Genomic DNA, 27,123 nt, shown 5'->3' with positions numbered 1-27,123 from the left:
GCGCATATATATATATTTATTCTCTCAAGTCATTTACAGTACAAAATAGACCTCCAGGTAACAAAATAGCCACAACTATATAACCAACAACTCCATTAATAAGCAAAGCAGCAAGCGAATAAACACATGTGTGTCATAGGGCAGTGGTTCTCAACCTGTGGGTCGGGGATTTTGGGGGGGGTCCCCAGATGACAGAGAAGACAATTTAAGGACCTTTTTAATACCTCAAAAAGAAAGAAAAAAATACAGAAATAAAGAAAAGAAAAAGACCATTACTGCATCAAAAGTGATGAACAAACTATACTAAAAAAACTAGTCAAACATTGGCCAAATTGTCAAATAATATAAGAAAGAGAAATAAAATAAATAAATAGCAGATCTATAAGCTCACAACGCCTCGCAACGTTTGTAGATTTGAGCTTGTAGATCTGCTATTTTCACAATATGTATCTGTTTAGTCAAACAAAATGTAATGCCTCAACTCCTACATTCCAAGTGTTTGTCAGGGTGGGGGGTCCCCAGCTCAAATATGATCATTTTGGGGGGTCCCCAGTTCAAATATGATTATTTTGGGGGGTCCCCAGTTCAAATATGATTATTTTGGGGGGTCCCCAGTTCAAATATAATTATTTTGGGGGGTTGTGGCCTGAAAAGGTTAAGAACCACTACAGTTTGATACATTGTGATACATAATGTATGATACATTTATACTCACTACTATAAAATAAGCTTAAAAGCGATCTACTGAATGAGACAATGTGTACTACTGCAGTTGCTACAGTAGGAAGTGATCTGCCACTACAAGTTATACATTTTACACAGTGAACAGTGGAAATAATTGCAGTCCTGTGGGCCGTTGTACCGAGTTAGTGGAATGTAAATTCAACTGCAGAAAAACATAATGGATGGAGCTTTCCTTTTTTTTATTAAACCTTTCTTTAACCAGGTAGATCACATTGAGATATCAAATCTCTTTTACGAGAGGGACCTGGCCAAGAGGAGAGAAGACATTACTTCTCCAAGCTCAGTTCAATTACAAATGCTTTCAGAAAATATCTAAATGCAGACCCTAAATATGGGAAATGGTCTGGGAAAAACAAGTGTAATATTGCTCTATGGCATGGCAACTAAGATCAAATGCAGTCTATAATACGCATGCAGTGACTACACGACCGAGTAATGCTTAGTAGATCTTGTGAATAATGCAACTATAAATAAACATTTAATAGTATATTATTTGGCTATCAAATATACAATACTCTGTCAAAATAGAATCAACTTTTCTACAAAGCTAGTACAAATGGATTTAAGAAATATTTCTCACATGGTACAATAATGTCACGTCTGACTATTTACATCAAATACAAAGGAACAAACATCATACCAAACATTAAATTAAATATTGTTCATCTATTATGCACATCAACATGCAGTCTCCTTTCTAAGAGATCATTACCAAGTCACAAGTCATTTCACAAATGTATCTTACACAGTAACGTTTAGAGTCCCGTCGTACTTCTTTTTAATTCATTGTTGGACGACGAATGAAATCGTGTCATATTTACATAGCATGAAGTATTACTCATTCTCGGCTCTACATATTAATTTAGGTTATACAATGCCCTCAGCATTTGATGAACCTTTGTTTCCCCTCGCATTAGCTGCATCAGTGGTCAAAAGTGAGTTGGGGCCATAATATCATACAGTATGCCCAACCCTGCATTATCAAATTTGTATCCACAAGAGACCAACTGTCAACAGAAAAAGAGATTGCTGACAGTCCATATTCCCACGATGTGTACCTGGAACCACAGAGACTCACCATCAACTCTAAAGACATTACTTGTGGGGGGGGATATGAATGCTGTTTCTCCACTGATTTTAGAGTCGGCCACACATAACAGAGCCAGAGAGAGTGAGCAGGAGGGACAGAGCCCTGGGCTAACCACAGTAAATAAAACACACACGCTGCTAGCAAGCTTCAGGCCTTACTCATCTAGAAGAGGTCACAGATAGACCATAGGGCCCAGCACGTACGTACAAAGAGCTACAGTGGGATGGACCAGCACTCGGCAGGGAGGGTACGCCTTACATACTTTCATCCACTTGAGGGGCATTTCGGAATGAATGCAGCAGGATGGAGTTGATTTGTCCATTTAGAAGTGAGCATTTCTGCAATTTGTGTATTTCAAGATGTTTTGATTTATTGCATTTAGAATTTTGGGGAAGTATTACTAAACTGAGCGACTGACTAATTTGAAACTATTCTTTTGATCAACTCTTTCAAGGGCCTATGTACAACAATGTTTTCAGTGCATCAAACAGAATGTTTTGCAATTAATATTTGAGAAAAACTACAAAGAGACAAATAAATAAATAAAAATGGCAAAATACAAGAGCCTTAATGATAGATGACAGATTTTACACGGAAGACAAAGGGGGGGGGGGGGGGGGGGCGTACAATGACCACTGACAAAGAATTAAAACGCAGATGGAAAATCTAGTGGAGGGCGATTATTTTTGTCTTCATGTATAGCTTATCTGTGCTTCAACTCAGCCAATGTAGTCACCTCTTTGTCATTATCGGACTCATCATGTGAAAGTGAGATGACTCTTCTGTGCGTGTACCCTCTCATTTCCCATACAAAAACATTCCAAGTATTTTTTCCTCCTCCTGGCTGTAAGTTTGAGGGAATAAGGAATATATTCAGTACAGAACAGTTCCTGTTCTAGTCTTTGGGACGTGGCAGGAGGAAGTGAGAACGCTGGGGCCAAAGTGGACGCCTGTCCGTCCGTGTCCGGCTGTTGCCCCACACAGTTAGCATCGGGCGAGAGCTCTCAACAAGCTAACCATCGTCAACACCACCGCAGAGGCAGCGGTGACAGACAAGATGTGGTTCCAACCTACCTCACTCCCCTGTGGAAAGAGAGACTAATTAGAATGGAGTATAGCGTTAGTAAAGGCCTGTGATTCCCAGTACTCCCAGTACTGCTATTTAAGGCATATAAGGAAGTTAATTACATTACATTCCTGGCAAGGATGGGAAACCAGCTATACTAGGGGGTCTGGAGGAACTGGGGAGTTGGGAGCTGCTGGTATAGGATACCACTATCAACCACCCTTCTATAGACATATACTGTATGTTGGACATTCATTAATGTCATGTTGGTTTGTACAAGACGATTTGCCAAGCTGCCTCCCCGTCCCGTGTCCATCTTCCACACATGTTATTACACAGTATTTATTTTTCTTTAAATTGCACTTTATTACAAAAGCAATGTTTTTAAGACACCTGTTTAATTTATACCCAGTTCAACTGGATGAATTCTGTGCACGGTAGCAAAGCAAGAAGCCCTATACTCCACATGGTGAGAGTGTGTAAGACACATAGAAGACATTACTCTACGTCAGCAGAAGACGGAGATAAACTCCCACACCGTACCTTGCTTTCTGGGACGCCAGCTCCGACAACCAGCACCAAACCACTGCTACTATTATAATCATTCCTATGAAGGGGATGGAGAGAATAGGGTGCTCAGACGAATGGATGAAGCTCTGAGGAGGACAAAAAAAAACACACACACAAACACAAACACAACAAAGACCATGGAGATGGAAGGAATGAATGAGGGAGTGAATGGAAGGATGGAGCAACAACAACCACCATATAAGTCATTATGAAACACAAAAACACATGGCAGGAACTATGGCTGTGGCATTTGAGGGTGGGGGGGGGGGGTGGGGGGTGAGCGCAGCCATGGGGGGATGCATTTTGTTTTTCCTAAAAAGACAATGCAAAAGGTTTATGCCAAATTAAAATAATCAGTTACCCAGTGATGTAAAGTAGCTAAGTACATTTACTTACTTTAAGTACAATCTGAAGGTTCTTTTACTTTGAGTATTTTTTTTCATCTCAGCAACTATTATACTTTTTACTCAATTATTTGACAGATTTATATCATTATGACAAAATAAGCCGTAACCAATTAAGTCCTGTTTTATACTTTGGCTATTTGAAAAGAGCTGATACATATTACATATTGTTGCTGTCCGGCAGAAACCAGCTAACTAAATTTTTCCGCTTTGGCATTTTTTCCCCATAAATTAGTGCTATTGAACTAGCCTGGTAAACCCTCCCTCCAGAAATCTAATTTCCATTTGATTCCAGGAGTGAGTCTGGCATGAAGGCTTGTATGGGCGTTTCTAGCGCATTACCAAAAAAACGAGCCTATCAGCGTCGTCGCTCATCGTTCTGTGATTGACAGCAAAAGTTGGCCAATCAGGTGGCGAGTTCGAGTGAGCCCGAATGGACCCGAGTGCAGCCTGAGTGCAGCCGACCAAACACGAACGGCAGCCATTGTTTCTGTGGGCAGTTTCTACTTTTTATTTTCGGTTTTAAAACGCTCTCAAACTTATTTTTTGAGGCACGGAATTTACTTATAAGATATCGTTTGGATAGAATTTAGTTGTTTAACTTCATATATGTGGTCAATTAATCATGACAGAGCCTATTTTTTTTTTTAAATCAGAGAACCGGCAGGGGCGGGCAGTGACACGCATGTATCCGAATAAGGCAACCTATTTTGGGCATGGCCATCTCAAAAGTCCCGTTGCGTCACATTACTCTGGAGGTGGTAAAAATGCACTGCAATTGGCTGAAGGGGAACAACGATCATTGGCTGAAGGGGTTGTCAGTCAACGGTATTACTCCCGCCCAACTCCAGCCCACAGCCACTATTGCAGAATGGGCGATCATGCCAGACTCACTCCTGGAATCAAATGGAAATGAGATTTCCGGAGGGAGGGTTTACCAGGCTACTATTGTTGATTAAAACAAAGCGCTTCTGACAAAACCAGCTAACTCCATTGGATCATTAAACTTTCTGCTAAACCAGCTAAGTCCACCAAAGGGGGGTGGCGTGGAGTTAGCTGGTTTTGCTGACTACATGCTCCACCCCCTTTTGACCTCCAACCTCATTGTGAGCTTTGAGGTCCATTTAGCTGTTCTTATCAATGATGAACAAAACCTCCTAACTCCACTTTTTGTTTGTTTTTGTCATTTCCTGAAAAATGAACATTTTGGAGTTAGCTGGTTTCTGCCGGACAGCAGAGATATATAGTACATAGTACATATTTTCTAACCATTTTGACACATTTTGAAAACCTTTCAAAAAACTTGGTACATTCTGCATAATGAGTAGTTTTACTTTTGGTTTATTGCATTTTGACCTCCAACCTCATTGTGAGCTTTGAGGTCCATTTAGCTGTTCTTATCAATGATGAACAAAACCTCCTAACTCCACTTTTTGTTTGTTTTTGTCATTTCCTGAAAAATGAACATTTTGGAGTTAGCTGGTTTCTGCCGGACAGCAGAGATATATAGTACATAGTACATATTTTCTAACCATTTTGACACATTTTGAAAACCTTTCAAAAAACTTGGTACATTCTGCATAATGAGTAGTTTTACTTTTGGTACTTAAGTATATTTTGATGGCAATACTTCTGAATATAGAACATTTACTCAGTAACAAAAGTCACAGTAAAGATGTCTACACCGTTGCATTTACAACTTTTACTTCTTCCACCACTGCGGATACCATCTGAGTCAATGTGATTCATTCCTGTGTGAATTTCATGTAGCTGTGTGTGGCGTCATGCTGATCAAATGAGAGCGAGCACAAGCAGCAAGCAATGTTTCCAAGCTGTGCAGAAGTGCAGTACACCCAGGGACAGTTAACCTTGACCTTCTTCTTTGGAGAAGAATGTTTCAGAGTTAAATCGTTGCTATCGGGAGGAAACCTTGTACTGTCCAAAACCCTTACTTTTAAGGAAATGGAAAAAAAAAACTATGTGTATTCCAATGGATCCAATGTAATTATTATTTGGTCACAGGCTCTTAATACTTTTCATTTGTTAAATATTTATAAAACACACAGGAAGACCGATTTCAACCTGCCGTCCCATTTTGGGAAGGTCATTATGTATACAAACTCATAGCACATCCTGACTGACATGTTGCGAGCCTGTAGATCGTCTATTTTCACTACTTTTGCGTGACACCGTCATACGCAAACTATGAAATACAGCATTATTTTAGGAAAGAACAGAAATAGATGAAATATGGAGGTACAAGGTTACCGCTAGGGCTGGTGAATTAATATTCGAATTTCGAATATTCCTCGAATATGGGGAAAATATGTATATTCGAATATGAAATTAATATTCGAATATAAAAAAATAAAAAAATAAAAACTTTTTTTTTTAATGTTTATTTGACAGGGACAATACAAAAACAATGTATCAAGTTACAAAAACAAACAAAATATATGTTTTATTGGATCCGAGCACTCAATACATTGTTTTTTGTATTGTTTCTGTCAAAAAAAATATGAAAAAGAAATATTTTGAAGAAAAAAATCATATGTTTTTTTATAATAATAATAATAATATTCGAATATATTCGAATATCTGCCAATTTTTAAGACCAATATTCGAATATCATTTCTGAGGAAAGTTGACAGCCCTAGTTACAGCCCAACAACGACGAGGTAATATTTGCTGACTTTTATCCTCAGTGATCATTTCTGCACCGACTGCTGCACGCCTGCACAGCTAAGAGGAAACATTTGTGGCAATGCATGTCACATGCATGAAAGATATGAACCAGCTGGCTTGATCAGTGTTAAAAACACACACGTGATTGTTTCTTTTATCCTAATTTGTATATATTTCATTTATTTAAGATATTGTTCTGCAATGATAGCATTCATTTTAGACAGACTGCGAAGTCATGGACATTCAGAAAACATGGACAGTATTGAGGACAGGGACGGAGCGGACAATTTGACACAACGCAGAGACACTATATTTTTACTGTTTCAGGGGAAAAAACGCGTAACTGCAATATTTTCTCAAAATCTATTGACATTTTTCATTCTCATGTCTTCAGTGACTTATGGGCTTGCCTTGGCCCTGGAAACTCATTAATTGTACTTTGATGAGAAATTAAGTATTTTCTTTTTATTCCTAAAAAGCTTCTCTTTTTTTGCTGTTACGCGTCTTTTCATTAGAACAGTGTTCTAGAACCACAGCGTTCTAGTGCTGCTGAGACAGAGTGGACAAGACAAAGACAGGGTTACAGCAACCCCAGTCTAAAAGAGAAACACACACTGATAAGACAGGCTTAGTCTGTGCACATACAAACATAGACTCGTACAATGACTGACTACGGTATTAGATTTAGACACATAACACATCGGACTCATAGTGTGGGTTCAACAGAAATGGGATGCAGTCGGTGTGAAGTGAGGTTTGCTGTGTATTAGTTGTACCAGTGAGTGCAAAGAACAAGGTTAGTAGATCAGGAGAAGGTTAGAAACATTTACGTGCCCACCACAAATATGATTTTTTTTTGTCCATCTATTCATTTTAGTTCATCTTTAATATCTTTGTCTTTGAGTAGCTGAAATGTGTTGAAATAAAATTTGCCTAAACACTTGTTGGGGAAACTATATCCTAAATATGTGCAAAAGCATTTGTCGATGACTCATTGTATTCATAAAGTATTTACAGCTTTAAATATCACACTTTAGGTTCAGCCTGCTTCTGACACCAATATCTAGTATCTGATGTGATTTCTTAAAGGGATAGTTCACCCAAAAGAAAACTTTTTTCTATCGATTAGTCACCCCATCTAGAGACTTGAATTCATGGATATTTTTTTGTTTTTGTCGCATTGCTAAGCCAATAATTTGATGACCAGCGGACCGGTAGGCAGCGGTTCCGGTAGGAGACACAAAGGAGGAAAAAATATTCATGAATTCAAGTCTCCATGGGGTGACTAATCGATAGAAAAAAGGTCATTTTGGGGGTGAACTATCCCTTTAACACATTACATTCACAATCCAGTGCCTTTTTGCTCCTGTGCGTCCACTTACCCGAGTCCCCCCAGCTAGCTTCTCAAGCTCCGCCTTGCAGCGCTGTAGCTCCTCCTCCAGCTCCGCCCTCTCCCTCTGGCTGCTGTCAAACAAAACCTGCAGCTCTTGCAGCTCTGTCTTCAGACCGTCACACTGTGGGACAACATGGACAAAAACATTATGCTCTGCTCCTCAGTCAAATGGTACAAGCCAGGTTAGATCCCAGGTCCATTTTCAGATACCGTTCTTTTGTTCTATGGCACTTATAGGTATCTAATGGAAGGCGTCTGCATGTGGACTCTGAGGTACAGTGAGCTGAATCCATTGCGTTTAAGCAAATCCCATCACAATTGAGCTCGCTTTGATTCATTCAAGGTTTATACAACAAATACATTACTTTTTTTAAATCGCTTGACAACAAACCTCAAGGCCTTGCTGCCGGTGCGCACAAGTGAGCTGCCAGGTGAGCGAGTGCCCACACCAAGCAGCCGATGGCCTAGCCATGCGTAAACTGTCTGAGTTGTCAAGCCGTGTCGGACGGAATAGGTTATCACATGAGCCAAAACCAGTGCTCCCTCCTCTATGTTTTGAGCTCAAGTGGGATGGGAACTGCTTTCATATTCACTAGTCTTAACCAGGCTAGGAGTCAGTCACATAGAATGATGCAATTTCTGTCACTATATTTTGACCGTAAAACATAAATAATGTAATGTACTTTTTTGATTTTATGCAACGCTGACACAGCGGGGCATGACGGCAGCCAGTTAATGATAACACATTCCAGGCCAGCTAAGAATAACTCCGCTCACTGTGTCTTGTCAGCCAACGTTGTGTAACCCAATTATCCATATGTGTGTCAGTTTTAGGACAGCTGATTCAACACAGTTATGCATTGTTATGGTATTTGCGTTGTTTTCTGTTGTAGATTGGGGTCATATGTATATATATATACAGTTTAAGTCCAATATGATTCTATACTGCTCTGTGACTGAGCAGAAAGTGTCCTGATGAGGTAAACCCCACCCATTTGTTACTCCATGAAAAACCAACACTGGGAGGCCCAGATTCACTAACACATTGCATTGCCTAGGCAACACATTTCACTTTGTTTTGGCACCCCAGTTGCTTCAGCTAAGAGCAGTTATCTTATACACTAAGACAGTGGTTCTCAACCTGTGGGTCGGGACCCCCACGTGATTCGCCACATGATTTTTTTTGGGGGGGGGGTCCCCAGGTGACAGTGAAGTCACAATTTAAGGACTTTTAAGACCCTTTTAATACCTCAAGAAAGAAAAGAAAAAAGACCATTGTTGCATCAAAAGTAATCAACCAACTATACTATAAAAACTGGTCAAACATTGGCCAAATTATCAAATAATATAGAGGCAAACATTTTGAAAATAGCCAATCTACAAGCTCACAACGCCTCGCATTGCAAGGCGTTGTGAGCTTGTAGATCTGCTATTTTCACAATACGTATCTGTGGAACCGAGTCAAACAAAATGTAATGCCCCCAATGAGGAGAACCACTGCACTAAGAAATGTATGCAAATAAGCTTGTAGCGCTAACAAGCTACAGAGATGAACTCTGCACAAGCAAAGAGCGTGAGCACAGCTTTAAGACTAATTTAACAGCCACACAAGGCTATATGACTACTTAAATGATATCCTGTCTCAGAGAGCTGAAAAACAGATACTCAACGAGGCAATATTCTGTCATTCGGTGCCTTACTTGATGAAGGTTACTGCTCAGTACGTCTGCATCTCACAGATATACTAGCTCTATTGCTGGTGAAGTGACCGTCACCTGACTGGTCCTTGCACGTGATTACAAGTTCTAATGTATTTGGAGTCGCAGTAACAAAGTATTGGTCGATCATGGCTCAGCTTAGAACGATGGGTTGAAACAATGACATGTAATCTACATATGCACAGATGCAAGATGAATTGATGGTCATGTGGGTTCATGGCCATGGACCTGGATATGTCATCTTTAGATGATCTTGAAGCCCTCGGTGCTGCTTCACTTCACACCACGTTAAAGACAGGAAACGTGGTTAAATGTCTGTCCCTCCCTTTCTTATGACACCCTGGCCAGCGCTCCAAACGTCCTAGACTTTTCTCCCTCCTGGCTCCCAAGATGTGGAATGACCTCCCCACCTCAGTCACGACTGCAGGCGCAGTCTGAATGAAAACTTGCCTCTTCAGAATCTATCTCACCGACTGCAGATGCAGTCTGAAAACTCATCTGTACCTATAGCACTCCTTAACTACTTGATTAGGCATGCTGCTATGTGTTACCTGCACCAGCTGACTGAGACACCTAGACACCAAGTTAATTTCTCTTCGTCTAATCTCTTTTCGACTACAAAGAATGAAGTGAACTGTGCTGTGAAGCATATACTCAGGAGGCGCTACCAACCCTGAGTTCTGGGAAACAACTCAAAACAACTCTAAAATAGCTAAACTATCTCCCTCAATGACTCCTTGAATATGTTCCACTAAAAATCTGACAACCTTTCTGGACCTCATTGACATCCTTACTATGGAAAAATAACTGTAATAATTTGTGTTCTGTGCAGAGAAACAATCCCCTCCCCCCCCCCCTTCTCTCCCCTTCCTGTTCCCTGGTATGAATGAGTGTCTTGTCTATTGTTTGTCCTGTCTGTTTATTGTCTCCGCCAGGCCGAAAGGCATGGCGAGAGAGTATGTTTTACCCTCCGTCCGTCCGTCCGTCCGTGTGTCCGTGTGTGTGTCCGTCCTTGTCTGCGACCAGCTAATCTCCGCCACCGCTGGCCCGGTCGCTGTGAAACTGCACACACACACTCCCTGGATGTCCCAGCAGAACCTCTGCCCCACATTTTTCATAGCGCCACCATAAGGCCAACTTTTGCAAAACACATTTTTGGATATGACTCCTACAGATTTTCTCCAAAAAACACGCAAATCAGTACACAGTATCTCTATAGTCATGTGATCATCACGGATCTGTCCGATTTACCAGATTCCATCCTGATTGGCTAAGATTGGCTCCCAAAGTTTGCAGGATTGGATCATTTTGAACACAATGCCTCAAATCATGAACGAAGCATGCGATTTCCGTGACATTTTCCACGTAGATTCCCACTTGGCCCAGGAAGAAATGCCACTTGAAAACTTTCCTAACAGCCTCATGGTGGCGCTATAATAGGCCGATTCACGTTTTTCCCTATAACTGCACCGATCTGCGTGAAACTTTGCACGCACACTCCCCAGAGGCCAAGGAAAAACATCTGCCCTGCATTTTTCACATCTGCTTTTTATAGCGCCACCATGAGGCCGACTTTTGCAAAACACATTATTGGATATTACTCCTACCGATTTTCTCCAAAAAACACGCAAATCGGTACACAGTATCTCTATAGTCATGTGATCAACACGGATCTGTCTGATTTAGCAGATTCCATCCTGATTGGCTAAGATTGGCTCCCAAAATGTGCAGGATTGCTTCATTTTTAACACAATGCCTCAAATCATGAACGAAGCATGCGATTTCCGTGAAATTTTCCACGTAGATTAATTCCCACTTGCCCCAGGAAGAAATGCCACCCTTTTCACATTGGCCTGTTATAGCGCCACCACCAGATCTAATTTAGCAAAACAAATTTTTGGAACAAAATGCATCAAAGTGTTCGATTGCCGTGAAAGGCCTAAGAATAAATGGCACCCTTTTCATATTGGCCTATTATAGCGCCACCAGGAGGCACAATAACGTACCTGACCTGGCGGAGACTTGTGCTCCGAGGAGCACTTTTTCTAGTTTTATTATCATTTGTATGTCTTACATTTAACTTATTCATTGATTACTGTATCTATTTTACTGTTTGTTCTGTTGTGCTGTGTTTTGTTTATTTGTTGTTGTTTTGTTTTGTTTTTTGTCAAAAAATCAGACCTCTTTATTTTCATGATTTTATATGATGCCCTTGTCTTTAACTCTCTCAGTGCCAAGAGTTTTTTCATAAAGTACTCCCCCAGTGCCAGCAATTTGCGTTTTTTTTAATTTTTTAATTTTGTAATTTTTCATTCAAATAAATTATCTGATTGGGTGTTTAAACCCATAATACAGTTCTACCAGTAGAGAGCAACAAATCGACACATTGATGACCTCGCTGGCTCACTCGCCCCCTCCCAAACAGGCTCACGTCACATCCGGTCATAACCGGATGTTGACATTTTTGACAATCGTTGATCGGGCTAAATTACAATGCGATACACGACTACGATGACTGATCGTCACCCAGACCAAAGAGAGTAGACGTGGACCGTTCGTATTTTATACCGTGTGAAAAAACGTGACTTTCCCTATTCTGGCCGAAAATGACCGCGGGAAAAAATGAGAACCGGAAACGGAATCTGCGTCATGAAACCGGAACCCAATGAGTCTGAAGGAGTCAGGAAGCGAAAGTGATCATGAAAAATAAACAGAATAGCACGACCACAGTCAAAAAATATATATATATATATATATATATATATATATATCTTTTTTTAATACAGTTTTTTCATAATGTACCTCCCCCTTCAGGGTTGTTCTGGACGGTTATCATAGAAATGTAAACAGAAAACCATCACAGAACTTGACAAGGTTCTGGAAAGTTTCGGGTTCTGGGAGATGTGCTCAGCCACCTGTACTATACCTCATTGCTTCTCAAAGTGGGGTCCGGGGACCCCCAGGGGTACTTGAGGGGGTTCCAGGGAGTCCCCAGCTAAATGATGGATAGGAACCAAATGGACCCTTATGGGTCTGTAACTCAGAGAGTGTACAAATGGAACCAAATGGACCTGTTAGGGTCCATTTGTACACTCTCAGAGTTAAATTAACATTGATTTTATGATATGAATTGGGGTCCCAGAGATAGAAATGCCATTAAATGGGGGTCCGTAGCCTAATGCATGTCAAACTGGGGGTCCTTGAAATTAAAAAGTTTGAGAACCACTGCTATACCTCTCTCTGGACCTGTGAAGCTTTCTCCTCAGCCTGTTTGAGCTGGTCTCTCAGGGAGACGATCTCCCCGAAGCCTCCGTTCCAGCTGGTGGGGGTGGCGGGCTTCCCGTCGAAGGAGATGTTCTTCTGGATCGAAGCGTCGACCAGACGGCAGTTGGTGCTCCTCTCTGATTGGGCCATGGTCATGTAGCTCTCCGTCATGGCGTCCTCCGGGCCGGTCCCGATTTCCTTCTCCTCTGTGCCGTCCGCAGGGTCCTCCTCTTTCAGGGAGAGGTAGACGCTGTTGTCGGAACTGTATAGCAAAGATAAAAGTGAAATACTGGCCAATAGTGTTGTGTTGTTTCATGATGAAAATACAATAGGCGAGCCGGGCAATTTCCTCTCCCCTCCCTTTCCAGCTGTGCTGATAATTGCCAAGAAGCCCTGTTAGCCATGCTATATCAAAAGTTCAATATGCAAATTATTGTGGTAGCGAGGGAGCTAATTAACGAGCTCGCTCTCATTTTTTATGATTCTATATGAAAATACTTTTTTTTCAATTTTTTTATTTTTTACTTCAAACGTATGCTTTAGTAAAAGTTGTATCAAGGCCATTACACCATAGAACAGCAGTTCTTTAACTCTGGTCCTGGGGAGTCAAGCCTCTGCAGCTTTTCTATTCTTCCAACCAGTTAATTGGTTTTCATAACTTCAGTCCCAGGGACCCAAGCAACTGCTATAGTTTTCCATTCCACCAGATAGTTCATTACATTCACATGGTATTCCAGGCCTAACATAGTCCATGATAAAACATCTACAATAAAAAATAAACCTGCAGTATATAGTCCGGATTCCCAGGACAGGAGTTTAGAACCACTGCTGCAGAGGGCATGCTTTACTGTCACTGCAGATATTTTGGCAATGGCAGTAGTACCCAGCAGTGGTGGAAGAAGTATTCAGATATTTTACTTAAGTAAAAGTAGCAATATCATAATATAAAAATACTCTGTTACAAGTAAAAGGCCTGTGTTCAAAATGATACTTGAGTAAAAGTGCCAAAGTATTGGCATCAAAATATACTTAAAGTACCAAAAGTAAAAGTACTAAAATGATTGAAATAGCAGATCTACAAGCTCACAAATAATTGTAGTGGAGTAAAAGTACAATATTTGCCTCTGAGATGTAGTGGAGTAGAATTAAAAGCATTGGAAATTGGAAATAGTCAAGTAAAGTGCAAATACCTCAAAATTGTACTCAAGTACAGTACTTAAGTAAATGTAACTTAGTTACTTTACACCACTGATAGTTTGGCAATGGCAGCAGTACCCGGCAGGTCCTGGCTTGAACCAAGCTGCACCCACCATATCACTAACAATCATAAAGAACGACCTAATGAGCCTCCTTCCCTCAATGACTTGTCATCACTCATGCAGTTTCATGGGGTCACCTCAACTATTCAACAGCTGCAATTTAACCGCTTAGGCCCAATATACTTTGCCCTATGATGAATAGTAAAAATAGCCAATCTACAAGCTCACAATGGGATGCATTGTGAGCTTGTAGATCTTTCTTTTATGCCTTTATTTGACAGGACAGTAGGCTGACAGGAAATGGGGAGGGAGATGGAGGGGTGACATATAGCAAAGGTCGTCGGGATTGAGAGTCGAACCTACGACACACTGTCAAGCTGGATTACCAGTGTATGTGGTATGCACCTGGACCGCTAGGCCAGCGGGCGCCCCTGTTTGTTTGTTTTTTTGCCCACAATAGGGACTCCAGGGTTAATGTGGTCAAATGGGTGATAATGTGTAAGGCCGTACAATCTCCAGGCTTTCCTGCAGAGGGTGTGTGTATGTGTGTGTTGGGGAGGTTCCCGACCATCTGACCAAGTAAAGCTCCGCTGGTGAGTGGTGACTGAGCAGCCATTTGCCATCTCACCCTGTCCTCTGTCTGTGCAGCAGCTGCAGCCTCTCCGAGAAACGTCTGTTGTCCTCCTTCAACGCCTGGCACTCGTCCCTCAGAGCACGGCAGTCTTCCTTCAGCATGTCCACGTCACCTGAGACCACAGTACAGCTCTTTAGTGCACATAATACCATACTAGCTAGTACTACTGCTAGCTACTACTGTACTACTAGATACTATTAGATACACTAACTAGCACATCATCAGCTGTACCGTATTATGACACACATTTTTAAAGGTGTTTAAAAATGTATTCATTTACCTTTTCACAAATATTTTGTAATACTTTGGCTACCTAAAATATAGGTGTGTCCAAAATGTATTTCCTGGACATTTTTATTTATTTTGAAACATGTTTATTGTCACATGGTGTGAACTGCTGGAATTTTCAGGTCTATTCCAGCATGTATAGCATATCCTGATGAAGCAAAGCTAAACCATGATGAACCAGTCTGGAATACATTTGGACACATGATACAGTACATGGTCAATTTTGAATCCACGAAGGAACTGATGAAAATGCTGCTGTTGAGGTGAAACGACGGTTTTTCCACCGTCCATGACCTGTGACTTTTGCTGCACAGATGCAGTCGGTCCCCGCAGTGTGCTTCTTCCCTCTCCATTTCCTTCAGTCACACCTCAGGGTTAAGCTCAGAGCGCTGCAGTGATGTCATGTGCTGGAAGTGTGCGTCTGACGCGCTGCAGTGGCTGCCTTGCCTCGCCTCCCTCTCTGTCTAACGCTGAGTGTGACTTCACTTCCCTGGTATCTTAACAGCATGCACACACACACACGTGCGCGCGTGAGCGGGCGCACACAGACAAACGCATACTAACACAGACAAAATGCATACACACGCATGCAGACATGCAAATGCATACATACATATATATACATATGGGGGTCTTTCCACCCTTTATTAAACCCCAAGTCTGATTGATGTGCTTGACTGTGGATTGTGAACGCTAGAGTTCAAGTAGTTCAAATGCCACTGAGCCTTTGTGATGTTGGTTGAGTGCTACTGGTCCATGTGTGTTTACATTAGGAGGTGGTGGGTTCACTATCCTCTCCTCTCCTCTCCTCTCCTCTCCTCTCCTCTCCTCTCCTCTCCTCTCCTCTCCTCTCCTCTCCTCTCCTCTCCTCTCCTCTCCTCTCCTCTCCTCTCCTCTCCTCTCCTCTCCTCTCCTCTCCTCTCCTCTCTTCTCTTCTCTTCTCTTCTCTTCTCTTCTCTTCTCTTCTCTTCTCTTCTCTTCTCTTCTCTTCTCTTCTCCTCCCCTCCTCTCCTCTCCTCTCCTCTCCTCTCCTCTCCTCTCCTCTCCTCTGCCCTGCCATCCCCTCCCCTCCCCTCCTCTCCTCTCCTCTCCTCTCCTCTCCTCTCCTCTCCTCTCCTCTCCTCTCCTCTCCTCTCCTCTCCTCTCCTCTCCTCTCCTCTCCTCTCCTCATACAGTACAGGTGTGTATGTAGTGTCTCTCCTCTCCTCTCCTCTCCTCATACAGTACAGGTGTGTATGTAGTGTCTCACCCTCTCTCCTCTCCTCATACAGTACAGGTGTGTATGTAGTGTCTCACCCTCTCTCCTCTCCTCATACAGTACAGGTGTGTATGTGGTGTCTCACCCTCTCTCCTCTCCACCTCCCTGCGTTGGCTCTTCATGCTGATCTCCGCCCTCAGGGTGGTGATCTCCAGCTCGTACTCCTGCGTCTCCTCTGTGAGGCGCTGCAGCTGTGCCCTCAGGCGGCACAGCTCCTCCTGCAAGGAGGCGATATCGTTCTCCCTCTCGCCCGCCGCCTCGTCGGCCGCCTGTTGCAGGAGCTCCACCTCCTCGTGGGCGACGCGCAGCTCCTCCTGGGCCTCGGCCAGCTCGTTCTCCTTCTCCTCATCCAGACACTCCATCTCTGTCTGCGCGGTACGCAGCTGGGCTGCATGGAGGAGAGGAGAGGAGAGGAGACAAGTGAAGGATTTTTGGTGGATGACAGTGTGTGGGTGTGTGTGTGTGTGTGTGTGTGTGTGTGTGTGTGTGTGTGTGTGTGTGTGTGTGTGTGTGTGTGTGTGTGTGTGTGTGTGTGTGTGTGTGTGTGTGTGTGTGTGTGTGTGTGTGTGTGTGTGTGTGTGTGTGTGTGCACGTGTGTGTGTGTGTGTGTGTGTGTGTGTGTGTGTGTGTGTGTGTGTGTGTGTGTGTGTGTGTGTGTGTGTGTGTGTGTGTGCTTAGGGCTTAGTGCTTAGTGTGTACATGTGTTGCATGTGTGCAATCTGGGAAAGCATCTGCAAAATGTCTTCTAAATCCCAACAGTTTTCTGAAAACCGTATGTTGTTGCTATTTCAGTGGTTCTCAAACTTTTTCATGTCAAGGACCCCAAATATTATATGTATTTGGCTGCGGACCCCCCCATCTGAAAATATTTTGCTCCAGGGACCCCCAGAAGCAAAGATTTGAGTCAAAATTGTTCCCTTTAAAAATATATACATATTCAAATATTATTATAATATATAAGATTTTTCAAAAATAGCAGATCTACAAGCTCATAGCGCTATGAGCTTGTAGATCTGCTATTTTTGAATAGCCAAAAGTATAGAATAATGGTTATAGCTCAAATCTTAAAATGACACAGATGCGTTCCCGGTCTTATATGGCTTCATTGATGGATGCAGTGTGATCAGACATAAGCGATGCACGAGGAGCTGATGATGTAACCGACTGTAACCAACGTGCTGCCATTCTGATTCAGATCACAAAGCATAACATTTGAGAAGAAACGTTTCCCACGGCTCAAAATCTAAAAAATAAAACCAAGAAAAGCTAAAAATAAATCATCAAACATCAAGCATCAAGGCGAGAGAACAAGAAGAAGAGCTCAGACATATTTTCAGAAGATCTCAGGCATCTTTTATTGGCCGAAACACAAATATAGCCTCGTTATATCGGCCCAGAACGTCACACGGCATTAATAAGATCTATGGATATAGCAAGCAGTACCGCAGGATCAATCGTATTGGCAACACATCGTCATGATGGCACACAAAGACAAATGAGTGCTTTCATTTAACCAATTCAAACCTGGAACGCATCTTGTGTAACCACTTTATCCATATTTTATACTTTGGCTATTCAAAATTAGCAGATATACAAGTTCATAGCGTGCCGCGCTATGAACTTGTATATCTGCTATTTTTGAAAAATCTTGAATTTATTTTGCAAATCTTTGAACATAATAAATGTTTTCAAGCGAACATCTTTTAACTCAAATCTTTGCTTGGGGTCCCTGGAGCTAAATATTTTCAGATGGGGGTCCACGGCCAAATACATATAATTTTGGGGGTCCTTGACATGATAAAGGTTTTAAGCACCACTGATATATACTGTAGCAACAGTTAGGATTTAGAAGACATTTGTAGAATCCCCAGAAGCAAAGATTTGAGTTACAAATGTTTGCTTTAAAAATATATACATTCAAAGATGTTCACAAAATGTCACAATTTTTCATAGCAGATCTGAATGCCGCGCTACGAGCTTGTAGATCTGCTGTTTTTAAACAGCCCAAAGAAATCAAAAAATGACACCGATCCTTTCCCGGTCTTAATGGGTTAACACACTTATGCAACATTTATACTCTTGAGGCCTCTGAAAGGTTGGCTCTTCATTACAAAATAAATGGCACAATGCAAATCCATAATTGTGCCGTGAAAGATGAGCAGGCTGCTTATTATTGCCCTGTACTCGTGCAACGTTTGCAGTTAATGGCTGAAACTTTGCCTTGATGCAGATCATTGACATAAAAAAGTGTCACGTGTAGAAAACGTCGATTCAATTCTTCTGCATTGTGTCTATTGAGGGCATAGCAGTTGACACACTGTACAATAATTATCCCCTGCTGGCTCAGGATCGAAATTCCGCTAGTGTCTTCCTTCTTTGTCTTGTACCTCCACACAGTAATAAGTCCTCAGTGTTAACAGCTCTCCTACAATCTTAACCACTTAAGCCCTGTCGATGTCCTGACACGTTGTGAGCTAATTTTGCTATATTTGAAACATTTATTAATAAATAATAAACCTTTCGAAACATTTTAAAATGTTTCCGAAAATGTGCCCAAACAGGGATGCCAGTGTTAATGTGGTTAACCACTAACACCCCATAATACTTCAGTTGACTGGGGTCCACCAGGGATCTATCCTTGGCCCCCTCATTTTCTCCCTCTACACCAAATCTCTTTGTTGCTATTTTTCGCTGAATATTTGCCCCAGAATAAAGATGCTTTAGGGATCATGTGGGTAATGAGAGAGAACAAGAGCAATGGATAGACATGAAGAACAATTCTGTCTCTATTGTCTCTTGGCCTTTCAGAGCTTACATAAAGTATCTGTTCATGGCCATTTGATGTCTGGTGCATTTCATGTCTGGGACAACATATTAAATAGATGTTTATTTAATTTAATTGTTTTAACCAGAGAGAAAGAACGGGAGCTTGTTCTATCCGCTTCATACATTCACCTGTCCGTGGTACAGTATCTCAGTACACCTACATACACCAGGGAAACAAAAGAACATTGAAAAGAAAATGATACCTTGTAGATTTAGGATCTGGTGTGTAAAAGCCTCTGCCTGGTGAGCACTAGACAGCCGTTCATCTTCCAACAAACCTGTCAAGAGGAGAGAAGAGGAGAGGACTGTCAGCTCAGGTGGCCGGTAGAAAGATCACAATTATAGTTAATTAGACACTGAGATTTTATGAATTCTCTATGCTGATATATATGCAAGCAAAGACTTTCAGGCAATCGGGTTAGAGTTAGGCTGGGATGGGAATTTTCTTTGTCACGGCACTGTTTTTAAAGTGTGGTTCAGAATCAGAGTTTACTGCAACATTGAATGGTGAACTGAATCTGAGGACTTCCAAGTTCAAGATTCAAGATGACTTTAATTGTCTTATTTTTTTCTTCTTCTGCAAGCAGCATCAGAAAAAAGACAGAAGAAAATCATAAAAGAATAAATAAGGTTTCCAAATGAAGCCAAATGAAAGTAATAAGAAGATCACTGGTACAGATTATTTGGCACCATTGTTTATCTACCAGTCAGCGGTGTCAAACACCAGCTTGCTAGCATGCACTCATGTCACCAGTAGCATCAACTGAGGCAAAGTCCAGCACGTAATGACCTCATACCAAAATGGTAATGTGACTGCATGGCAGCTGGCGTTAATAATCATCTGTACAGGACAACGGGTGACCACGGGTATATTGGGACATTGTGGCTTTGGGGGTCTTTCCTCACACACATTATGAGTCAGCCTATGACTATGTACCCCCCGCCCCCACCCCCCAACACACACACACGCACACACTCACACTCACACACACACACACACACACACACACACACACACACACACACACACACACACACACACACACAAAAAGAAATAGCCTCGACAGCTGAGCATTCCCGGTGGGAGTAACCCACACCTCCTCCCAGCAGTGATGTCACAGTGCACTCTGTCTGGAAGCTTCCTTGAGGCTAGGGTGAGTGAACGCGTCTGAGGAATGCCTGCCTGAAGCCCTGCCAGACAAACAACTGACCTCACCGCGCCATGCGGAGCACTGTGACACCCACCCCACCCCACCACATCCCACCCACCCTCACGCACGCAAGCACGCACGCCGAGTGCGCTATGTCCCCATGTTTCAGAATCTTACTCAACACTAGTGTGCCTAAATATCTAAGCGGCACATCATCGTCGTATCATTTCGAAGACGTGACGCGATCCTTAATAGCTGTGGCGATAGAACCCTGTCAGTGGTCGCACGTAAACATTTACACTACAAGATGCTGTACTGGATTAGGATTCAAATGTCTGTGTCCACAGTGCAGAGTGATGCATTGCAGATGAAATGTAGACAGACAGACAGACAGACAGACAGACAGACAGACAGACAGACAGACAGACAGACAGACAGACAGACAGACAGACAGACAGACAGACAGACAGACAGACAGACAGACAGACAGACAGACAGACAGACAGACAGACAGACAGACAGACAGACAGACAGTCAGACAGACAGACAGATGAATTATCTCAGATAGATAGATAGATAGATAGATAGATAGATAGATAGATAGATAGATAGATAGATAGATAGATAGATAGATAGATAGATAGATAGATAGATAGATAGATAGATAGATAGATAGATAGATCTAAAGTAACTAAGTACATTTACTCAAGTACTGTACTTAAGTACAATTTTGAGGTACTTTTACTTTACTGGAGTATTTCCAATTGTACTTTTACTTAGATCTCGGAGGCAAATATTGTACTTTTACTCCACTACAATTATTTGAAAACTTTAGTTACTAGTTACTTTGCAGATATACCTTATTACATTATAAAACATACATTAACCACTTTAGCCATATTTTATACCTTGACTATTTGAAAATAGCCGATCTACAAGCTCACAACATGTCGCATCGCGACGCGTTGTGAGCTTGTAGATCTGCTATTTTCAAACATTTGAGTACTTTTACTTTTGGTACTTTAAGTACATTTTGATACCAATACTTTTGTACTTTTACTCAAGTAAAGTTTGAAAATCACTTGTAACGGCGTATACTTCTGCATTGCAGTATTGATACTTTTACTTAAGTAAAACATTTGAGTACTGTCAGTGTCCCTCTCTCACCCTGCAGCTCGTGGAAGCTCTCCTGGTGTTTGTTGGACCTCTCCCGGGCCTCGTCCAGCTCCAGGAAGAGATGCAGCACCTGCGACCTCAACTCCTCCAGCTCCTGCTCCTCCGTCAGAGGAAGATCCTCCTCCTCCTGTTCCTTCTCCTCCTCCTCCTTCAGCTTCCTCTCCTCCCCTCCTTCCTCCTGGTCCATCTGCTCCTTCTCGTTGTCCTCCTCCAGGACGCCGCGCTCCTTGGCGCTTGTGATCTCGTTGTCCATGGCGGTGGTGGTCGTGGGGCTGCACTCGGCTTTCAGATCGCACTGGTCATCTGTCGGAGAGAGGTAGAGAGGAAGGTCGTGGAGTGAGAGATCGTAAAGAGATATGCAGGAGGAATAGAGACGGAGAGACACAGAGAGAGAGAGAGAGAGAGACAGGAGGAGAGACGTTCAGGTGTCAGAGCAGGGCCTGTAGTGTCGGAGTCAGCCTGCTGCAATCAGATCGTTTTTCGAAGGCCAACAGCACCATCTTGTGATTCGAATTTCACAGAATCAATTGTACACACAAATCAGACTGCATGCCGCTCATGCCGAGGTCTTTTTTTAGATGCTAATTTGAAGGTGCAGCATGACTGACACCCCCCCCCCCTCCCCACCACCACCGGAAATATGAGATCAGAGCTGACGTTTTGACAAGAAATTGCCCCCAAGGGCAATTTCACAAAACAATGTGTGTCGAAATGTTTCAAAACCGGCGACAGTGCGAAACATTGACGTTAGACGGGACATAATTGAACAAAGGCCCATGACGATGTTGTCGAGGGCAATTTTTCAATACATGGCTCGGATTTCTTCCACTCTTTTCCTTCTACAAGGAACAACACATGGATTTGAATTCATGTCCAGTAGGTGGAGTGAGAAGCTTAGTTCCATGAAGGCTAGAGAGAGAGAGAGAGAGAGAGAGAGAGAGAGAGAGAGAGAGAGAGAGAGAGAGAGAGAGAGAGAGAGAGAGAGTGAATGAGAAAAATTAAAGAGGAGGGAGTTGGTCAGAATGATGACTCACCCCTCAGCAATGCACCCCGAAGTCCACAACAACACAAACTACCATTCACACTGAGCAAAAATGTGACTCTCATTTAATAACAACAGCTGGCCTGTTGCGCACTGGAGCTGTGTGCGTATACCCTGGATTATTTCAACAACACAGGAAAGCAAGCTTAGCTCTCCATTAGTAAGCAGTGAGATGGGAGCAAATCCACAGTTAATAGGAAGTCGCTTCCGCATTTATCGTTTTAGAATTAGGAGGCAAAAACTAAACAAAAAGGTCACATGCTACAAAGCCAGTGGCTAAGTGGAGACTGGTGGCAGTCACATCACAAGAAATGCTGATATCACTGCAACATGTGAACACGCGCGCACGCACGCACACGCACACGCACACACACACACACACACACACACACACACACACACACACACACACACACACACACACACACACACACAGAGGGCCAGCAATCTTTTCACAGTCCCTCACTGGCCCACTGTAGGGTCAAATCCATCTCAGAGATAAATGGTTATGTGGCATGAGTCATTCACATGGGAGCTATCTCCAAGTGCCCTGCCACTGCTATTTGCCCCGAGAATGAGAAATAGATTAATGTTTACTGACCAAGCAGCAGGGAGAGAGAGAGAGAGAGAGAGAGAGAGAGAGAGATGTGACAAAGGAGAGGAAAGAGACAGAGAAATACACTAACTCAAAGGCTGCTTGATTTAGAATGATTATTCCGGCCTGGTTGACTCAAACTATGAGCGTGGCTGGATGCTTTGATGTGCGAGCAGAATCGTTTCTTTGTCTTAGGCGAGAGTTAACCTTTTACTGTAACAATGGGAGCGTGGGACACAGATTATACATTTTCGTCGCACTGCATTCATACGACATCAATGGAGGGCATGCGGCCTTCCTCTCTGTCTGCTTAATGATGTTAATTTGTACAATGTTGCCCCGGAGAGCCCGACGAGAGGTTTTCATGAGCGCTGGGCGAATGTCTCATTAAAGTTTGATACTGGTGTAATGAGCTAGTCATAAATGAGAGAGCCGGAAGGATTGGAGAGAGTTGGAGTTGGCAGTGCAGTGTGCAGCCACAGGCAGCAATAGGCTATCAGGAGACCATGGGCCCTGAACATTAACTCCCCCCCCCCTACTTCTCTACCTAGCTCAGAGTGAAATTACCCGGGTGGTTGAGATCATACGCGTAGCTCATTCAGTTTCATGTTTTGCAGTAACTACAGGGGAAACAAATCACTGAAAATGTTGTTTAAAAGTGATTCAACTGGTCAAGCCAAATTAGATATCGGCATATAAGTGATATTACACTAATTGTACATCTGTTCTTGAGGTAATTGTTTATCCCCCAAAATCACGAAGGCTATAATTTGACCTTTGAATACACAAATAAGTCAGTGTATCCAAAAAACGTAGTTACTGCACTTTGTAGGCTTTGTAGGGCAGAAGTGTCCACACTGTTCCACCAAAAGAAAGCAAACCCCCGGGCTATGACATAAGAACGCGCTGTACTGCAACAAAGGACCGTGTGACACTTGTATAGGCCATAAAGGCATCACTTTGTTTCTTAGAAGCGTGGGTTACATCATCTCATCATGTTGACTGCTATGCGCATTCTGGCTGCAGCACCTGAGATGACGCTGCTGCAGGGCTGCAGGCTTGGCACGGCGTCTGCGTCACACTGGGATTGCATTGGACACAGTAGAAAACGGACCTCGTTGAGCAGGGACTGAGTCGGCTCAGGGGACCGTTATCTAAGCGCCGCACATTCCTTTGTAATCGCGTCGAAAGTGAAACATAATATATCCGAGTGCCAGTATAGTAACTCGTGTTCCGCTTAGAGAAGAGACAACAAACAGACCATAGTTGTCTGTGCTGGGGCTGACTGAAAATCTAATTTAAACATTAGCGGCGGTGACATTGGCTGTTTGTTTCCTGTCTTAGCCGCGTCTTAAACGATCGAGCGCTCTCTGAAATGCATTTTTTTAAAGATGTAAACTAAAGCAATGAGACTTTCAGCAGATGAGCGCAAGAGTGTTAGGGAAAGCACTGCTTCTTTGAAGTTCCCATTCAAAGGCCTTCTACCCTCAAGAGATTCATTTCACAGTTCTGTGTGCAGCATACTTATAAAGCTATAGCAGAGTTACAAGATAGTAGTCAAAATATATTTTAAAAACCTTGGTGGAAGAAAGAAATCTTGCCATTAACCTAGCCGCGACTATGCTAGCCCCATTACAAAAATGTGGACTGCAACATTGTAGCTTACATTAGCCTGCACTGCAGTACACAACCTATTTCCTGATATAAATATTTTACAGATGCTAAATAATGTAATATTTTCCAAGTATACGAATACACTCATGGCATTTTGTCATCGAATTCCTGAAATGTTTGTTGGCATGTTGCCAACTGCTGCAGGGTAATAGCCTATGCTATCTCATGTTATCGCTGGTAACATCTGGAGCCAAACAGACTTTGAAGAGAACTGGAAATCAACCGTAACCAGAAAGAGCCGGAAGCTGTCCTCAGATCCAAGTGAGCACTGGGGTTGACAACACAGACTTGAACAGGCAGGTGCCAGCGGTGGTGATGATGATGTGTGTGTGTGTGTGTGTGTGTGTGTGTGTGTGTGTGTGTGTGTGTGTGTGTGTGTGTGTGTGTGTGTGTGTGTGTGTGTGTGTGTGTGTGTGTGTGTGTGTGTGTGTGTGTGTGTGTGTGTGTGTGTGTGTGCGCGTGCGTGCGCGTGCGTGTGTATGTGTGTGTATGAATGTTTGAGACACAGAAAATAGAAAAGTTGCGCGAGTGTGCAGCATCCAGTGGTGGGAAGTAATTAAGCACATGTACTCAATTACTGTACTTAAGTCATTTTTTTGGTATTTGTACTTTACTTGAGTATTTCCAATTTCCAATATTTTTACTTTTACTCCACTACATCTCAGAGGCAAATATTGTATTTTTACTCTACTACAATTATTTGAAAACTTTAGCTACTAGTTACTACTAGTTACTTTTGATTATTATTACAAAACATACATTAACCACTACAGCCCTATATACATTTCGGCCATTTGAAATAGCGATCTACAAGCTCACAATGCGTCGCGATACAAAATATTTGTATACATTAGAAAACTTGTAATGGGACATTCTGCATAATAAATTATTTTATTTTGAGTACATTTTGATGCCAATACTTTTATACTTTAACTCAAGTACATTTTGAATTCCGGACTTTTACTTGTAACAGAGTATTTCTGCATTGCAGAATTGATACTTTTACTTAAGTAAAATATGTGAGTACTTTTTCCACCACTGGCAGCATAACAGGCTACACGTGTGCTTGTGCATGTCCAGTCTGATGCAGTATATATGCCCAGTTTGCGTGGCCTATCCTACACAAGGCTGCTACGCTGTGTGTGTATGTGCGCCATGGATCTGCGTGGCTGTGTAGGAGGTCATGCATAATGCACAACGCCTCCTCCCGCGCTGCCTGCTTTCAACACGGCCCAGCACTGATGTTGGAGCTCATATCTCTCTTGTTGGCACACTCCCTCAGCGGAGGGCGAGGGAGCTGGGAAGGAGAGAGAGAGAGAGAGAGAGAGAGAGAGAGAGAGAGAGAGAGAGAGAGAGAGAGAGAGAGAGAGAGAGAGAGACTAGTCTGCTGTATCTCTCCTCTTTTAGTTGATGAATCAAGTCATTTTCAGCGTGCGACATGGTCATACGTCAAAGTATAAGTTAGGCAGGAGAAGAGGGGCGGATACATGAAGAGGTGCTTGGGCAGAACGGTGTAGGGCTGCAACTCTCCATTATTATTATTATTGTGGGATCGCTAAAGCGATCACACTACTGTTATTGTCAACACCGTTTTTTGACGGCTAACTAGTCCTTCATACTTTTAGCTACAAACTCCGTTCCAACTCTTCAACGTTCGGCCTACTCAGGACATGTCGGCTACCATTTGAATTTTTGAAATAATTTGTACTTTTAGAGATATTTCACTTTTTACTTCTAAAAAACTCCCATTCATTTCAATGGAGAAATTCATACTTTTAGATAGAAACTCCGTTCCAACTCTATAACGTTCAGCCTACTTAGGACATATTGGCTACCATTAGAATTTTTTGAAATAATTTGTACTTTTAGAGATATTTCACTTTTTAAATAGTAAAAATACTTAAAAGTTGATAAAGAGTAAAAATACTTAAGTTGTAAAAATTAGTAAAAGCTACTTTAAAGTAAATAAAGTGACTAAAAATACTTTAAAGTAAATACCTTGAGTAAAAATACTTAAGAGTACTTATATTGAGTAAAAATACCTAAAAGTACTCAAAATGAGTAAAAATACTTAAAAGTTGAAAAAAATAGTAAAAATACTTAAAAGTTGATAAAAAGAGTAAAAATACTTAAAAGTTGTAAAAATTAGTAAAAGCTACTTTAAAGTAAATAAAGTGACTAAAAATACTTTAAAGTAAGTACCTTGATTAAAAATACTTAAGAGTACTTATACTGAGTAAAAATACTTAAAAGTACTCAACATGAGTAAAAATACTTAAAAGTTGA

At 42.1% G+C, this 27,123-nt stretch overlaps 1 protein-coding gene across 5 annotated transcripts in view; it reads right to left on the bottom strand.

The window, feature by feature from the left end:
- The window catches only part of LOC308092146 (uncharacterized protein), a 36,054-nt gene continuing 8,931 nt past the window's right edge, over positions 1–27,123 (bottom strand). For 4 of the 5 annotated variants that reach the window (XM_080437997.1, XM_080437996.1, XM_080437998.1 and 1 more), the window contains 8 exons: positions 21,518–21,829; positions 19,403–19,477; positions 16,459–16,761; positions 14,822–14,939; positions 12,905–13,196; positions 7,942–8,073; positions 3,444–3,556; positions 1–2,917 (listed from right to left, as the gene is read on the bottom strand). In XM_080437997.1, coding sequence (XP_080294123.1) covers positions 2,905–2,917; positions 3,444–3,556; positions 7,942–8,073; positions 12,905–13,196; positions 14,822–14,939; positions 16,459–16,761; positions 19,403–19,477; positions 21,518–21,779 — 1,308 coding nt within the window. In that variant the 5' untranslated portion in view covers positions 21,780–21,829 and the 3' untranslated portion in view covers positions 1–2,904. The remainder of the gene's footprint in view (positions 2,918–3,443; positions 3,557–7,941; positions 8,074–12,904; positions 13,197–14,821; positions 14,940–16,458; positions 16,762–19,402; positions 19,478–21,517; positions 21,830–27,123) is intronic. The other variant, XR_013933774.1, reaches the window with a different exon arrangement.

The sequence above is a fragment of the Gymnoscopelus braueri genome (assembly GCF_963280865.1).
Source record: "Gymnoscopelus braueri genome assembly, chromosome: 9".
NCBI lineage: Eukaryota > Metazoa > Chordata > Actinopteri > Myctophiformes > Myctophidae > Gymnoscopelus > Gymnoscopelus braueri.
The sequence above is the reverse complement of the archived record's forward strand: the minus strand, read 5'-3'. Positions and strand labels throughout refer to the sequence as shown.